Consider the following 17,602-nt stretch of genomic DNA (forward strand, 5'->3'; position numbering starts at 1 on the left):
TTTGGAGGGAGTAATGCGGTAGCTGCAGTGCGTGGTTCCGTGAGAATATAGGGTTTCTTTAGTTTGAAGCTAATTATTATCGGATATAGATCCTCTGCAGTAGCAGTGGCTGACAAGTGAATCCGATCTCACATGCCAGCAGTAGCTACTACAGATGCAGTATAACAAATTTTTCTCCTACTACGTTGTTTTTTAAGTAAATCGCTAAGCATAACATTTTATCTATAAATTATTTTTAGTTTGCTTTCTTAATATTTTTATCAACTTATTAATCGTGGATTAAACAATGAGATGACGGTCCACACTCATGAGTACTACCTCTATCCCAAAATAAATAAACATAAAATATGAGCACATAACGAATCTGGTCAAAAAAATATATTCTAGTTTTTGTTTATTTGAGATGGAGTAGACAGTGGATTGCAATAACCTGCACATATTCCATCAGGCATTATCCGCATTTTTATTGTGCAGCTCCACCCTGACTCTCTTTGATTCCTGAAAAAGAAAAGAAAAAAAAAGAAAAGAAAAAGAAAAACCGAGTCGTCTCGTCTCCATTGCGGCGGCGCGAGCTTTGGACTCGTCGTCTCCGTCCCGCGCGCGACGAGCGCGACCAGCGGCCGCCGGCGTCTGCTGCTTGCTCGCTTGCTTGCTTCCGCCCCGCCGGCGCCCTCGCTTCGCTGTCCGCTGTGGTGAGCATCTCCGTCCGCCACGCGCCATCCCACACTCTTTTTTTTTTCTCGAATTTGCGTTAGCCTTACTAGCTTCTCTTTCTAGATCTGGAAGCTGTTTGTCTCTCAATTTTTGCCTTAAACCCTCCCTAGTACTAATCGCATTTTAGTTTGTTCCCAAAAGGGGAAAAAAAGAGAGAAAGAATTGACTATTTGGGAACAAATGGGAGTAGGTCTGCCCCTGTAAAAATGTGTGTTTTGTATACAGTTTCAGTGCAATTACGCCTGCGAGATGAAGTGATTTCAGTGATCTGTTCAAGAACGGCAGGTATAGGAGAGCAGCCGATGGTTCAGTTCCGAATTGGTTGTGGCAATGCTAGATGGCAAGGTAGCAACTAGCAACTGCTTGTTTAGTTTCTTCTGAGGTTGGAGCTTCACCGTTTGGAAGACATTTATGCTCTTGATTTTGTGGTCACTGGTCAGGCTTGCCTTTGCAGAGACGATAGGCATCTGATATGTGCTATGGCTTTCAGACTTTTGTACTTTGGTGCCTATGTGTAGTTAGTGTTGAACTTGGATAACGTTCTCGTCGGTTGAACCCCAGCATTATTAGGTTACAGTAAGTCAGTAACTAGTTGTTTTTTTTGCATTCTGTGAGATTCTATTGTTTGGTGAGTTGTTCACTGCTTAATAAAATCTTTAGAACAATTATTGCCTTTCTTTTTGAAAGAAACAATGAGATTGTGGTTCTTAATACAACATCTGTGCAGATAAGAAAAATCATATGGTTCTTGTTTAAATTTGTTCAGGGATCTGACATTTTCTACTGTTACAGTGTTACAGATTTTTGTGTGCCCTGTTGTTAACTTTTCTTCATGTTGTAATGCTTGGACCCCTATCCTTGGGGCAGATGAAACTGTCTGCTATAGTTTCTTCTGCTTGCCTGATGCTTAAGATTTTTAACAAGTTGTACATCCTCAATGACACGCAAGCCTTTTACGTACTCATGAAAAAAATTTGGTGTTCACATCCTGCTTTTTGTCTGGTGTAGTTTATGTCTTACTAATCCATTTGTTGATCTTTGTTCAGTTCAGGATTTTGGGATAAGGCTATTTGTTATTTCTCAAAAGTGTAAATGGGTTCAGAAGGACCTTCAGTTGTTACTGTACATGTGACTGGATTTAAGAAGTTTCATGGGGTTGCTGAGAACCCAACTGAGAAAATTGTGACCAATCTTAAATCATTCGTGGAAAAGAAAGGATTGCCAAAAAACCTTGTGCTTGGAAGCTGCACAGTTCTTGAAACTGCAGGGCAGGGGGCACTTGGCACATTATATAAGGTTTTGGAATCTTCCATTGCGGAAAGGGAGAATGGGTCATCGGCTCAGGGGCAAGTAATTTGGGTTAGTATCCACCTTTCTTGATTCCACATCAGATACTGCTGTAATGCAGTCGGCACCTTGCATATTGCAATGCTCTCCTGTCTGAAAAATAACTATTTGCCTTCAATGCCACTCAGACAGTTGAATTAATTATCATTCGAAAAATGTTCAGATCCACTTTGGAGTCAATAGTGGTGCAACAAGGTTTGCTCTTGAGAATCAAGCTGTTAATGAAGCCACCTTCCGTTGTCCAGATGAGCTAGGGTGGAAACCTCAGGTTGCGGGTTCATCCATTTACTCCTCTCTGTCTATATATATCGACACTGTGTTTTACCGGTTTGATGGTTCCATGCAGAGGGCTCCCATTGTGCCATCTGATGGAGGAATCTCACGCACAAGAGAGGTATATGTTAAAACTTTCATCTGAAAATTAATGATGTTTGAAGTATAGCTACAAACAGCACAATTACTTGTTTCTTTTTTAGTTTCCACATAATTCTATGGCTATGAGCCCACAAGACTCCCTCCCATTGAAAGAAAAAAAAACAAATTGCAAAGTAGAACACCAAAGATTGTTAAGTCTGCTGCAATAAATTCACTTACTTTGCAAAGTAGAACACCAAAGATTGTTAAGTCTGCTGCAATAAATTCACTTTCTTCACAGTTACCTTGTTACTACCTTAGAGCCACAAGGGCGAGTTTCAGAAGCACTATTGAATATTTCTTTTGTTCATTTTTCTTTCCATCAAACAAAATCAGTTAGCTGTAAATTCAAAAGAACAATGGTAATCTGTGATTGCCTGATTACAGCAAAGTACAAACTTTTATACAGAAATAAATCACAGATACCCCCCCCTGTTCTTTTCACCAGATGTTCAGAACACCCATCTTTTCTGTTTACAAACTTATCATAAAAGAAACGAATGTAAGTTCAGTTTGTTGCCTGCACAGTAACGCAAGCATGGATAGTTAATATCCACATTATATTGAATGAATGCAGCTTCAATCATCAGATATTTCATGTCTTGGATTGAGAGCATTGTGAATCTTGAGACTAATCATGTTCTTCTGAACTCCTCATGAATGAGCAGACTACCCTTCCGGTAAATGAGTTAACCAAGTCACTCCGGAAGACAGGCTATGATGTAATGCCATCAGACGATGCTGGTCGGTTCGTATGCAACTATGTGTATTATCACTCTCTTCGGTTTGCAGAGCAACACGGCATCAAATCTCTGTTTGTACATGTGCCCCTGTTCTTGACGATCGATGAGGAGGTCCAGATGCATTTTGTTGCTTCCCTTCTCGAAGCTCTATCTTGAATTAGGAAGAAAAATACAATTTAAGGTTGGAAGCGGACTGAATAAAATTGTATTGTCATCGATGATATTGGTCTTGCTCCAACGGGTGTATTTAAGGGGAAATGGCTGCTTAGAGTGTGTTCTTGGTGAAATTCCACTTGTATGTATGCCACTACATAACATGATCTAAACATGCATGGGAACTTGGTTTTCAGATGCTGCGGTTCCATCCTGCTTTTGCATTTCTGATGCCAATACGTTGGTGGATCGTCAGTAAACAACGCATGCACCCGTCACTTCAAACTTCGTATATTTGTCATTATTTTCTTCTCCATTTTGCTTTGATAGAAACAGGAGCAACATTTCTTCGTCTTTTGCTTCAGCTTTCACCGATTGTGTTCAGTCGTTTGATGCTAACTAAACTCCTCAAAGAATCAGCTTTGCCTTTTGGTCAGACAAAGAAGCGAGATCAGTGCCTCCTTGAATTCAGTTCAGGTTCAGGTTCAGGGTTCAGGCATCAGAAATTCAGAATCTCCAGAACAATTTGCTGCAGCAGAGCCGTTCTGACGTTCTTCCTGAAACAAAAAATTCTACTATATAAATGTGAATATGATGTTCTAATCTCAATTTTGAATGTTATTTATTTAATTCTAAAATTAGTAATTATCAAATGTAATTGATATAGTCTTTTTTTTTAAAAAAAAGCTATTCCATTAAAAAACAATTTATTTACTATTAATATTAATATTATAATGTTTATAATATTAATAATAGTACCGAATATTAGTGTGTAGTTTGGAACTAGCAAATATGATAGTAGCTAAACATTATTATGTTTCTAAAATAAAAATATTTTTCTTGCAAAAAGGAATACAATAAAAAATATTTGATAAACATGTTGGGTTAAAGATGTGGGCCTAAAATTGAAGATAAGTGTGCTAGATTTTTGTTTCCGTATAACTATTCGAAAATTATCCGGATAGTTTCCGGTTGTTTTCTGTTTCTGAAAAAAAATCCAAATTAATTTCTGCTTCATAAACTATTTAGAAAATACCCAATTGACACAATCTATTTCTGAAAAAACATCGGGATCACAGAAACTATCCGAATCGTTTTTATATCCCTGCTTCATACTTTCTGAAAGGACGTAACTACGTAGCTAGTGGTAGCTGATTTGTCTAAACCAGCTACCACTCCATCTATAAGAGGCACCATCCAGCTATATTTCAAATACAATTTTCTCTTAAACTACTTATCTGATCTACGATCCGATTACACCGTTGTGTTCGTAACAATTAAATCTTTACAATAAGATCTCACATGATTATATTTTGATGAAAAATCACAAATTACTTTTATGATATGTCTAAATTACTTTTAGATTTCATTAAGTTATTTCTTAGACATATAAAAGTAAATTCAGTAAAGGCTAAAAGTAATTTATATATATTATAGAAGTAACTTAGAACAAAACAAAGGTAACTTTAGCATGTCATTTGAAGTAAATCCGTTGCTAAAGTTACTTTCGTTTTGTTCTAAGTTACTTCTATAATATATGTAAATTAGACATATCATAAAAGTAATTTGTGATTTTTCATCAAAATATAATCATGTGAGATCTTGTTGTAAATATTTAATTGTTACGAACACAACAGTGTAATCGGATTGTAAATTGAATGAGTAATTTAAGAGAAAATTTTATTTGAAGCATAGATGATGATAAGAATATTTCCCCTACTTGCTCAATGGATTAATATCAACCAAAACTTCTAAAGTAATAGCACATGGGTGACTCTGGTTAAAACTAATTGGAGAACCGTTTGTGAAACGCCTGTGCGTCACAGACTCACAGGGCTGCCTGCATAAAAAAAAAATACTGTAATTAACGAACAAAAAGAAAATAAAAAAATAAGTATACTGTAATTAACGAACAAAACGAAAATAAAAAATAAGTGCGAGTGCGCATCCGGGGAATCGAACCCCGGTCAGTACCGTGGGAGGGTACTATGATACCACTACACCAGATGCGCTTTAACAGTGACTTAACTCAAGACACTATAATTATAGCATTTTGTTTCTCGTTGTTGGGACATCAATCTGGGCGGTAACAATAATCATAGCTTTTAATCTCTCTTAGTAATTTTGAAGCATATCCAAATTACAGACATCGACAACTCGAAGATGGATGGAGTCGTCCCGGCCCAAATCTCCTGAATGCATAATTAGCTTAATTGGCTCGTCTAGTCCCAAGTGTCGTCCAATCTCACTTCACTGACAAAATACACACACTCTATCGTATTCGTCTCCTACTCCAGCCGTACAAGCCAAGACGAATGAAACTGTCATCTGCCTGTATGATACTGTACTCTACTACAGTATCTCTCCCTGGTGAATTGTACTACTCCTCTCCTCCCTCCGGCAAAAAAAAAAAAAAATAAACCCTGAGTTTTCGTATCCAACGTTTAACCGTCCGTCTTATTTAAAAAAATTATGAAAAAATTTAAAAAGATAAGTTACGCATAAAGTATTAATCATATTTTATTATCTAACAACAATGAAAATACTAATTATAAAAAAATTTCATACAAGACGACAGTCAAACGTTATACACGGAAACGCAGTGTTTGTCTTTTTTTTTTTACCGAGGGAGTACTACTCTACTAGAGTAAGTACAGCATTTCACGTGTTGTTCGCTGCAGCAGCAACCGGTCAAAATGTGTGTTCCAGTTCTTACACTGATCAGCAAGAACACATCGTCGCAGAGTATACGCGTGACCTTTCAATGTGCGTCTCGCCATACCTAATACATGTGACATATTCTATTATTATAAATTTAAACAGTATATCTAATATATATGTCATATGACATATGTCACATCCGGTAGCACTACTCCCTTCGTTTCATGTTATAATATGTTTTGACTTTGATCGTAGTCAAACTGTTTTAAGTTTTACCAAGTTTATAAAAAAGATAGTAATATTTTCGATCCAAAATAAATTTATTATAAAAATATAATTAATTATTAATTTAATAAAACTAATTTGGTAACTTATCAGTTTGAGAGTCGATCTTTATCAGTTTGACTTTGACAAAAACAAACTTAATTACTTTGAGATCTTAATAAATTCGTTTGAAACTCTTAATTAATTACTTTGAGACTCTCAAAACAAACTTGCATATATACCGAAATAAATTTAATAATTAACTTATCGACTCTCAAAACAAACTTGCATATATACCGAGCTTTTTAACTCTCTATGTACCGTGAGTCCAAGACTAAGGCGCTCTTTGTTTAGGCTTAGGCTTATTGGTCTAGACTTTTAAGTCAGCTTATTGGCTTATATGATTTATAAGCCAATGGATTTAATGTCCTAAGTTTAGTGGTTGAGTCATACATCTACCTCACATAAGCCAAAAAAGCTTCTCCAACCTAGCTTTTGGCTTAATAGTGTTAGAGTGGCTTGTGGCTTCAAAAAAGCCAAACGGAAAAGCTGCTTGTTTGTTTAGGCTTAGACTTTTCGACTTATAAATTGGCTTATAAGCCCAAACAAAGAGGGCCTAAGCATGGCACAGTTTGAACTCCTAAATCTAATTTTAAGACCGAAGTGTGTGCACTAGTACAGAACCGACTATATATCCCAATCGGGCTATCCATGATTGAGGCAAGCGGCATGTCACAAAGATAGTTATCTTTGTTGGGCCGCAAAAAGCCTCATCAAATATAACCTGAGAGCGGTAGAATCTTAGTCCCCAGTAGTCCCTAGGTAGGGCCCGTCATGTTGATGCCCGTTAAGGTCATCGGTAACTGGCCACAATAAAGCCCCATTACCGGTGAGGGTCATTCGTGGCGGGTCCAGTGTTAAGGCCCGACAAAGATAAGGATAAAGCCTATCACGGATGAGTGTGTCCAAACCCTGTTTCCACTATAAAAACTACAAAACATCGTATAGAGATCAATCTTATGGATACCGATTTACCTAAATTATTTTTTTCATCTTTTATTAGAATAAAATTAAGAACGGACACATATAACCACTCATTGGCATTGATTCATAAGAAAACCTATACCAGTAGTCCCCCAAGTTGTAGGTGCCGGTTTATTATAATAAACCGAACTGGTGCCTTTTTTTTATTGTGAACGATACATATGGTCATCACATATATGCCGATTGTTAATAAAAACCGGCACCTATGATGATATCATTAATATGTGTGTGTTTTTATCTAAATATTCTATATAAAGTTGGATAAAGATAAACATTATATCAAATTTGTAGAGCAATTTTGTAGTTGATTAACTTTTGATTTGAGGTCGTTTGGATGTCCGAAAATGTGTTATAAGGTCTTAAATCTATTTGGATAAGTGAATTTTTAGAACTTATAAACAATCTCAGATGGAGACAAAATCTATATGAAAGTTGTATATCGAGATGCAATCTACAAAATTACAATTTTGTAGTTGACAAAAATTCCATTTGAACTCATCTATTATATTAAATATGGATTATAACTTTTAGATGATAGTAATCTAAAAAATAGCATTTGCTTATAAGACAAAAGGTGTTCTTAAGTAAGATGACGAGAAGAGACTTTGAATGAAGAGAGGTCTTAGATTTGAATGTTGCTTTGGCACATGCCCATGAATATGTGTTAAAACAATCATGTGAGTTGTGGGATGTAAAGTGTGACCTTTTATATGTGCCTAATAAAAATATATATTTTTTTCAGTTTTTTGGCACCAGCTGGTGCACTCCTATAGGGTTTTCCTACAAGTGTCCACTCCTGTTTTTTATTTGCTCAGGTCAGTCTAGTTCACACCGTTTGATTGAGAGATTTAAAAGCTGATAGAGTTGGAGTTAGAACTCTGTTAATCAGGCACTAAAAGAATACTTAATTTAATTTAGTCGCTCGTTGTCGCCGGATCTCACACACGATGACCAGAATTAAACATCACCCGCGAGACGCGACAAAGCTCATAGCATGTAGCACCAGGTGGTAATTAGGCCCTGTTTTTTTCAGCTTGGGATTATCATAATCCAGATTATTAGAAGTAAGCTGAAAGAAACAGACAACTTATTGAAGTAGCTTATTATAATCTGGAGCCCAGCTTATTATAATCTGATAAGCTCATTTAGGTGAGCTTTTTCTAGACTATTGGGTGAAAAATTACCCACCATGCCACCCCACTTCCTCTTTAGATTTGCAAACCCAATAATCTAGGCTATAATAATCTAGGAAAGAAACAACTAACCACTTATTCTACTACATATTATAACAATCTAGCTTATAGTAACCTGATTCAATAATCTAGATTATAATAATTCCAAGCTGAAAGAAACAGGGCCTTAATCACCTAAACCACCACGTTTTTGGAGTATAAATGATTACGGCGTCCAAAACCCAACTACTCCGGTGCATGAATCACGCCTCCGAGCGCCCCGCAAGTACAGCCAATCAATCAACAACGAGAAAGCACTCGTACTATATACTCCATCCGTTTCTAAATACTAAATATTTGACATCGTTAACTTTTTAGCATATATTTAACCGCTCATCTTATTATAATAAAATTTATGAAACATGTAAAACCATATGTATATATGAAAGTATATTTAACAATGAATCAAATGATAGGAAAAGAATTAATAATTACTTAGTTTTTTTTTAATAAAATGAATGGTCAAACATGTTTTAAAAAGTCAACGACGTCGAATATTTAGAAATGGAGGGAGTATATATTTATTCTTTCCCAACTTTTAACTCTCGTTTTTCACCGCATCCCAAACTAATAACGATGTGTTTTCTTCTTTTAAACTATCTATAAGAAATGTTTTACAAAATCATATTAATCCATTTCTAAAACTTTTAAGCTAAAACATAGTTAATTGTGCACTAGTTACTCCGTTTTACCCGTGGGGACAGTTACTTGGTTCCCAGCTGTGCATACCGAACGTATCCTAAATATACGGCGAAAATTCTTAGATGAAAACTCATGTAAGCTAAATTCATAAAAGAAAATCTCACATCTCACGTATACAGCTTTCTTCGTCCAAAAATAAATGAAACTAGCATGTTATGTGATATATTAGATTTATTTATTTTAGTAATGAAGGCGTGGAAGTCATGATGGTGGATAACCAATACTAAATTCTTATATTTTCAGACAAAGAAGCGCCCCATACAATTGAAAATTCTCATCATCTCGCATTCGTAGCTTAGTAAGCGCACGCCTTTCTCCACTCTACGGAGTACTACAAAATTGAGATGGGACTCTACTTATTACACATCCCTGCTTTCTCTTATTTCCTATCAACAGTACACAAGTGAAAATAAAAATGAAAAAAAGCCAAATGAATCCACAGTGCCGCCGCCTCGAGTTGTGACTTTCACAGGCCCAGCAGCATGTTTAGTCGCTTACGCATTTCCCTTTTTTTTCACTAGTTGAAGTACTGTACATTTAGGAATTAAATTGATTTCCCGACGGAAATGTGCGCCATGTACGTGTGGTTGTCTACTGGGAGCGGCTTTGCTACGAAGTACAAGGATGCAAGTAGCACACGCGTGCCCGGGCACGCGTGTGCTACTTGCATCCTTGTACTTTGCAGTAAAGTGCTAATATTTTTTTTTTACAATTAAGTATGAATAAATAGGAAGCTAAAAAATTTTAAAATATGAATTGAAAGTTTGAAATATCTAGAGTTAGGGCCCCTTTGAAATGGAGGATTAGCAAAGGAATTTTGGAGGATTCATTTTCCTAAGGATTTTTTCCTATAGAGCCCTTTGATTCATAGGAAGAGGATAGGAAAACTTTCATAGGATTGCATTCCTATGAACAATTTCATAGAAAAATAAGCAAGAGGTTAGACCTCTTGTGAAACTTTCCTTTGTTGAGTGTATCCTGTGGTGTAATCAAAGGACTCTTCTCTTCATTTCCTGTGTTTTCAATTCCTGTAAGATTAGAAAAATATACAACTTCAATTTCTACGTTTTTCCTATTCCTATGTTTTTCATATTCTGCGTTTCAAAGGGGCCCTTAAAAGTTTTGGAATATGAATTAAAAGTTTTAATTGAGTTGAAAAGTTTTGCAATTTAAGTTAATACTGTAGTTTAAAATTTTTGGGTGGATTTTTCTTTAAAAAATGATTTGAGAGTTTTAAAGTTTGAGTGGAAAAGTTTTGTAATTTTAGTTGAAAGTTGAAATTTGGGTAGAATTCTTAATTTCAAATTGTGGGTTCAAAAGTTTAAATATCTGTGTTCAAAAGTTTAAATTTTGAGTTAAAATTGAGTTTTAAAATTTGAGTCAAAATTTTCACCAGTAGAAACCATCTGAGTGCAACTATTAATTTATGAAACTATCAGCCAATGTCCATCTTAGGCCATGTTCTTTTCTCCATCAAAAACTAGATAAACTTTAAGATAAAAGTTGCATGCTTTTCAAACTGCTAAATGGTGCGTTTTGTGCGAAAACTTTCTATATGAAAGTTGTTCTAAAATATGAGATTAATCTATTTTTCAAGTTTGTAATAATCAAAACTCAATTAATCACACTTTATTACTACCTCATTTTGCGTAAAACACTTAACCTTTATATTTATCTTTTATCTTAACACTGCCTTAATTAAAAGTAGCGTAAAGGGCAATAGAATCCTCTTCATATGAATACGATATATGCTTTTTGGTACCAATATGAATATGATGATAATGTAAAAGATGCTTCGCTGCTCCATGAGATGTGGAAACCGATATATGCACTATGAAATTTTGTTGACCTATGCTTGTTCCCAATGTACCTTTCTAGACATGAGTTCCGTGATAACTTTTTCTTCAAGACTATTTACACATATACACTCAATACAATGTTTATCCAATGCAATGCCAAGCATGACAATATTCCAACTTGATTGATTAATGGAGGTCGCGTCCTTGTTACCAATATAGACCCATTGTAAAAATTGTACTATCAACAAACAAAAAAAAAATATATGCTCCACTTATTTGTAGCTTAACGTGAAAATGATGAGTAGTTTAACTTGTCGAGGCCAATACAAGCCAACATCTGAAATTTCAACCTCTATTGATATCGGTTGGGAAGCCATCATAAATACCGGTTTTCTAATCAACACCAATTTGGCGTGGTACCTTTGCCACATCCGTAAAGATGCAGGTTTTAGAACCGGCGTCTATAGAGATTATAACACTTATAATCCTAAAAAAAATTAAAAAAAGGATTATATTGATGTTTGAATCAACCGTAACATGGCTCAAAGCATCGGCGGCCCTTGATGCCTAGTCACATCTGCAATTTCCCCATCCACATTGCAAATCATCAAGAACACAAGAGCATATGCACACATCGAAAACAAACGCAGACCAGGAAAACAATAACAAGCTAATCATATCACGGATCAGAACAATTCACATCATAGATCAAGATCTTTCGTCGTGGCTGACCATTACATGTTCAATGTTCAACATAACGGACTCACCATCCCAGTGGATCCGGTGAGCCATGACCTCAAGAGGTCAGATTCGGTAGCCATGCATGACGGAGAAGGTGGTAAAGCTGATGCCTCGCGGTTCCACCATGCGCCGGGCGTGCCCATTGTGTTCGCTGTTGGTGCCACGACGATGACAGTCTTCATAGACTGTATCTCGTCTTCGGTGGCGGCGGCGGTGTCGGCATCAGAGATGATGACGATGTGGACATGGTGGAACTGGAGGCGTTGATCTACGGCGATGAGGTTGGAGGCGGCTGGATCCGGCGAGCCCCGACCTGAAGAAGGCTGGATCCAGCGGGCCCTAACCTCCAGGCGGCCAGATCCGGTGCTTGGAGGCGGCGAGGAAGTGGCGAGGAGGAGGAGGCAAAGGAGAAGGAGGAGAGGCGGCGGACAGAGAGGGAGGAGGAGGAGAGGCAGTGAAAGGAGAGGTGGCGTTGAGAGAGAGAGAAAGAGTGGTAGGGAGAGGATAAGATAGTATGCGAGAGCGGTGTGGTGGATAAGGAGAGGGCTCGGCTCGAGGACGGAGCGGTGGTTTTTATGGGTACCGGTTTTTCAACTGGCACCTATAGTATTGATACCATTTTTTCTCTATAAGCCGATACTTATGAGGTATTTTGTACCTCTCATTATATCTAGAATTTATCCCGTTATAAAAATTCAGCCAAAACGGCAACAAAAATCCCCCCCCCCAAGCTCAAACATACCACACCGGTGTCTGAAACGCATGGAGAGACGACAGCAGCTAGTGGGCATCAATGTTCATGCGAGCCATCATCACCACACAAGGGATCAAGCAAAAAAAAAAAGGTGAATATGAACTAGAATCTCTCCATCTCTCTTCTTTGAACATTTCCAAATCATCTTTAAATCTGTCTCCAGGTCAGCCTAACTTGTCCGTTTGTTTTGTAGCCTTGCTCTTTTCTCCCCAAAGCTTGCCGTGATGATATGGGCAGTGTCAGGTCACCTCTCATCAACCTCAGCAAAAGCAGCAGGACAAGGGCATGAGGCGTGTGGTAGCCACACTCCCCTCTCTCCCTCTATCTACCTCAGCTACTGGCTTAGCTCAGCCATGGCATCCAGGCCCCACCAACCCTTACCAACCCCAAAAAAAACCAATAATGCAGCATGTAACCTATCAGGATTGGTTTGATTAATTTGAATTGATCTCTTTTTCTTGCCTTTTGTTTTTCATCTTCTTCCTGTGGGCTATGATTTTGATCTTTGGTGTTGGTGGTAGTGCCTTCTTGGTCCATGGAACCATCATCCATCTAGGTTGATTTTAAGCAAGGCAGGAGGCATTGTGATCAGTATTAATTTTATAAGCATGTGTGCATATAATAGCTACTAGCAATAATCATATCATGAGTCATGACAGAACAAATATATGTGTATTAATTGTGGTGTGAGGATATGTAAATATATTAGGGCAAGTGCATGCTTAAATATGATGCATCACTCGTAGACAATAAGATCCATTTAGGTGTAAGAGATAACAGTAGTGATAAGCATGTCACTAATATATAATTAAGCTTTCCCAAACTTTTGGTTGGGAGGTTTAAACAATTGCAGAAGGTCATCTGTCAAGGCTGCTAAGATTGCACAGATCGTCGTCAGACCTTGTGACTCTTGCACAGCATGACAGACAGGCAGAGTAATACTCCCTCTATCCCACAATATAATAGATTTTGAGTTTTTATTTGCAATGTTTGACCATTTGTCTTATTTAAATTTTTTTCAAATATATAAAACGAAAAGTTGTGCTTAAAATACTGTAGATAATAAAGTATGTCACAAATAAAATAAATAATAATTTCAAATTTTTTTTGAATAAAACGAGTAGTCAAACATTACAAGCAAAAACTCAAAATCCATATTATGGGACGGAGGAGTACTAATTAGGCTAAACAAACATGTATATATATATATATATATATATATATATATATATATATATATATATATATATATATATATATATATATATTTGAACAGGACGTACAAGTATACATGCATACTGTCATGACTCACGAGGATCCAATTAACCTGGAAACAATGTGTTATATTAACTTAAACAAATTGAATAGAGTTCTCAAATAAGAAAAACAAACTGAATAGTGCGCTAGTACTTTCTAGCAAATATATATTAATACCTCTGTCTAAAATAAAGCTACTTTTGAGCTATGTACTTGGACAAACTCTTATTTCAAATACATTGGCAGACGTCGTTATATTTTAGAACGAAGAGAGTGCTAGCGTGTGTTTCTCGAAAGCGGAAACTTCTATTACATGACACAATATATTGTTGTTGACCGAAATGTCCAACTCATCAAACCTTAAATTACTTCACTCTTACAACATGTTGACGAGAACACGTACCCTACTTGATTAACATAATACACAGCCACCGAATACCACTTGCAGTTGTTCACATTCAATTTTGAGTGACTTATACCCACTTAATTTGTCTCTACTACCTTACCCCATGCAGCATGTCCTGTGCCGAACACACTCCATGGCGTGAGCAAACTAAATAAATTTGTGTGTTTATATCCACATAAATTAACAAGCATTATTTTGGTGATGGAATATAATATAACTAGTATAATATAATAGCAGCTGATGAACTAATCCAATCTCAGGCCGGCCTGTGGCAGGCACACGCAAGGGGGGGCCCTCGAAAGATCAGTTGCAACAACACATTAGTCTCTAATGATCTACTCTCTCCATCCCAAAATGTTTGACGCCATTAACTTTTTTAAAAATGTTTAACCGTTCGTCTTATTCAAAAAATTTAAGTAATTATTAATTTTTTTCTATCATTTGATTTATTGTTAAATATACTTTTATGTATACATATAGTTTTACATATTTCACAAAAATTTTTGAATAAGATGAACGGTCAAATATATTTTAAAAAATCAACGGCGTCAAACATTTAGGGAACGAGGGAATACTATACTTTTCAGAATTATGGATGAGAAAGGCTGCTGTTTTGGTTGAGGCCCTTTTGGGTTACTTTGGCCTTGACACCTGTTGTCTCCTCTTCTTGTCATGGAATATATCTCTTCTTGTCTATGCTTGCATATGCATGCTTGCTTTTCACCTGTCAAAATATGCATGGCTCTCGATCTACTGCCTATATCTATGGACATTTTGTCTCTCCGGTTCATCATTCTTGAGAGGATTGGGGCTATATGATTTGATTTGCCGTGTCCCACGTGTGATTTGAGTTTATTTAGAGTGGAACCTGTCGAAAGAGATATTTTCCAGCACACTGTTGAAATAGATATTTTCCAAGATTTAAACAGTTTAATTTCCGGTTCTCTCTTTTTTTCCTGCTACAGATATGTTCTACGCCGTTTCAAAATATAAGCACTTTTACGTGCTTTTCAAGTTGTACCAGGACACATCCCTCCATCTAGATACATTTTAGAAAATCAATCCGCTGAAATATATATATATGCTTATATTTTAAAGCAGGGGGAGTACACATGAAACAAAGTGTCAAGAAAAAGTCCATTTTATACTTTTAAGTTTTATAAAATTCTGAAAATTCAAATAGGACAATATTTGCCTCTTAACTTTTCAAACCGTACGTTCACCTCCAAAACTTTACAGGCAAAGCTTTTGGCTCACCTCCAAAACACAAGCACTGTATTGAACTGTCAAAATTTTCTATGTTAATCTTGACACGTTCCCTAGACAGAAAGCGATGCACGCAGTGACCTGCTCACACACGTAAAAAAGCAACTAGTCTCCAACCTTGATTGCAGCTTTGAAGATTAGAAAACACTAAAAACTTGGAAGGGGACGCCCTTACCCTTGTTCCAAGAGACACTTGGGCCAAGATCCTGCAACAATATTCCAGCAGGTATACATGATTAAATTTAAGTAAAGGAAGAAACGCACGCAGATTTATGTGAGTAGCTAGCCTAGCCATCGTCTCCGTGATCAGGGAGAAAGTGGAGAAGATGACAACGTTTGGAGTTGGTTGGATCTTTTGTCTAGATCGACCACCACACATCATGCCTGCATGTTAATTTCTTCAGTTTTTCCATGATGCTAGCTGTGCATTGACCTCTTCTTCTGCATGCTTGCTGCATGCAGACGTCGGTGGTAACTTTTCGTTTTCACCACTTTCCACTTCGCTGATTAATTTATGGATAATATACAGCATGGATCTTTGATGCTATGATCAAAGTTCTGAAAATTTACTTGTTGTAGAGCTCCGAAGAAAAATAGGGATGAAAACAGTTTCGAAAAATTCCAGACCGGCCGATCGAGTATCGCTTCCATAATAGTTACAGTTTGACCGTTTTCCGATTCAAGCTATATATAAGATTCGTTTTTTTCTAACTTATGTCAGTATCATGTTGATGCCATTACTAAATATATAGCTAAATTAGTAGATTTAGATTTTTCACATTTTCACCACTTCACTTATGGATATAGTAGCATGGATCTTCGATGCTACGATCAACTTCTCAAAAAAATTACTTGTTATAGCACCGATGAAAACGGTGGTGGAAATTCCATACAGACCGAATCACTAATTTCTATCCGCGTCTGTTGGTTTATATATAGTCGCTAAATAGTTAAACTGGTAAATACGAAAAAAATCCTTCTTTGATCAACCCAGAACCGTTTATTTGTGCAGACATGATTGACATCGATTCCAACCCAACCGTGTTTTCGTCCTCGGATGATAAAATCACTCCACAAGTTGAAGCTTGAAACGGGATCAGTTGGGATCGATTCGGTCCCATCGTAGGTACTCCCTCCGTTCAAAAAATCCCACTTCTAAATTTGAATCTAGACAAGTAGGTTAAAATTCGATCGGGTTAAGCACTTATGTTGGACCGGTTAATTTCCCAACCGAAAGCTGGTGTGTGTGCAGCTGCAGCTTTATCTGGTGGTCGTTGGCTTATCCTTTCTTGGATCAGCCAGCGAGCTAGCGCTAGTGCGCCGCACGCGCCGCCTGCGGCTGCCCATGCATGTCTCGGTCCCTAGCTCGTCGTCCTTTTCGCGCGCTGCTCGTGGCGGCCACACGACCACGGGACGACGTGCCGCGCGCCCGCGTACGCGCGTGTGCACGCCGCCCCGGGAGCCCGCCCGGGATGATGGCCGCCGCGCGCGAGGCGTTTTGTCGTGTACGCGTATACGTCTCCCCCTACGCGTCGGTTGGATGGGCACGTACGGCCGATCGATATGGATCCGATCACTCCCATCACACTTGCGACACTAGGGATTTTGAACAGATGAGATATTTCCAAGTACTATAGATCTATACAGGACTCCTTATCCATATTCATTATACTAGAGAATATCTCATCTGTTCAAAATCTCTTATATTTCAGGATGGATGGAGTATAATGTGCTGTTTTGATCCAATTTGTAGAGAGGATCAACGAGCAGTGTTTTCAACTAGGCATGCATAAGGATAGATAGAGCTAATTAAACCGCCCATTTATAGCAGTTTAGGCACCACCGGGAGACAGTTGAAATTCAATCCCTTAAATCTTGTTTTCAAAATCTTTAATGGGATTTAAAGACATGAAAATATGTTAGCCTCTAACATATAGCTTATAATTTGACTTCCCAGAACAATTAAACATCGGGCCGTGCCAAAATGAATCGGTCATCGATGACGGGGATATATTATCCTCTCTCCATACGCACACGACTCCACCTCCACTCGGCACACGCTCCGTGAAGGAAGAAGGTCCAAGCGGCGGATTGAGAGCTAGGGT

The 17,602-nt window shown here is 37.5% G+C and overlaps 1 protein-coding gene and 1 non-coding gene across 3 annotated transcripts; one reads left to right on the forward strand and one right to left on the reverse strand.

Moving 5' to 3' along the window:
- Positions 1-559: 559 nt before the first annotated feature.
- LOC4346976 (uncharacterized) lies at positions 560-3,567 on the forward strand. 2 transcript variants are annotated; one of them, XM_015755119.3, is made up of 5 exons: positions 560-692; positions 1,761-2,073; positions 2,225-2,329; positions 2,408-2,455; positions 3,144-3,567. In XM_015755119.3, exons 2-5 carry the CDS (start codon positions 1,807-1,809, stop codon positions 3,372-3,374), a joined length of 651 nt encoding a protein of 216 aa, XP_015610605.1. In that variant the 5' UTR covers positions 560-692; positions 1,761-1,806; the 3' UTR covers positions 3,375-3,567. The 2 variants fall into 2 exon arrangements, with proteins under 2 accessions (XP_015610605.1, XP_015610606.1); XM_015755120.3 differs by having other exon boundaries at positions 1,766-2,073.
- A 1,745-nt stretch (positions 3,568-5,312) lies between these two features.
- On the reverse strand, positions 5,313-5,383 carry TRNAG-CCC (transfer RNA glycine (anticodon CCC)). Its single transcript has one exon. It is a non-coding gene; the product is annotated as a tRNA-Gly (tRNA).
- Between the last annotated feature and the right edge of the window lie 12,219 nt (positions 5,384-17,602).

Source organism: Oryza sativa, chromosome 9 (genome assembly GCF_034140825.1).
Source record: "Oryza sativa Japonica Group chromosome 9, ASM3414082v1".
NCBI classification, from domain to species: Eukaryota; Viridiplantae; Streptophyta; class Magnoliopsida; order Poales; family Poaceae; genus Oryza; species Oryza sativa.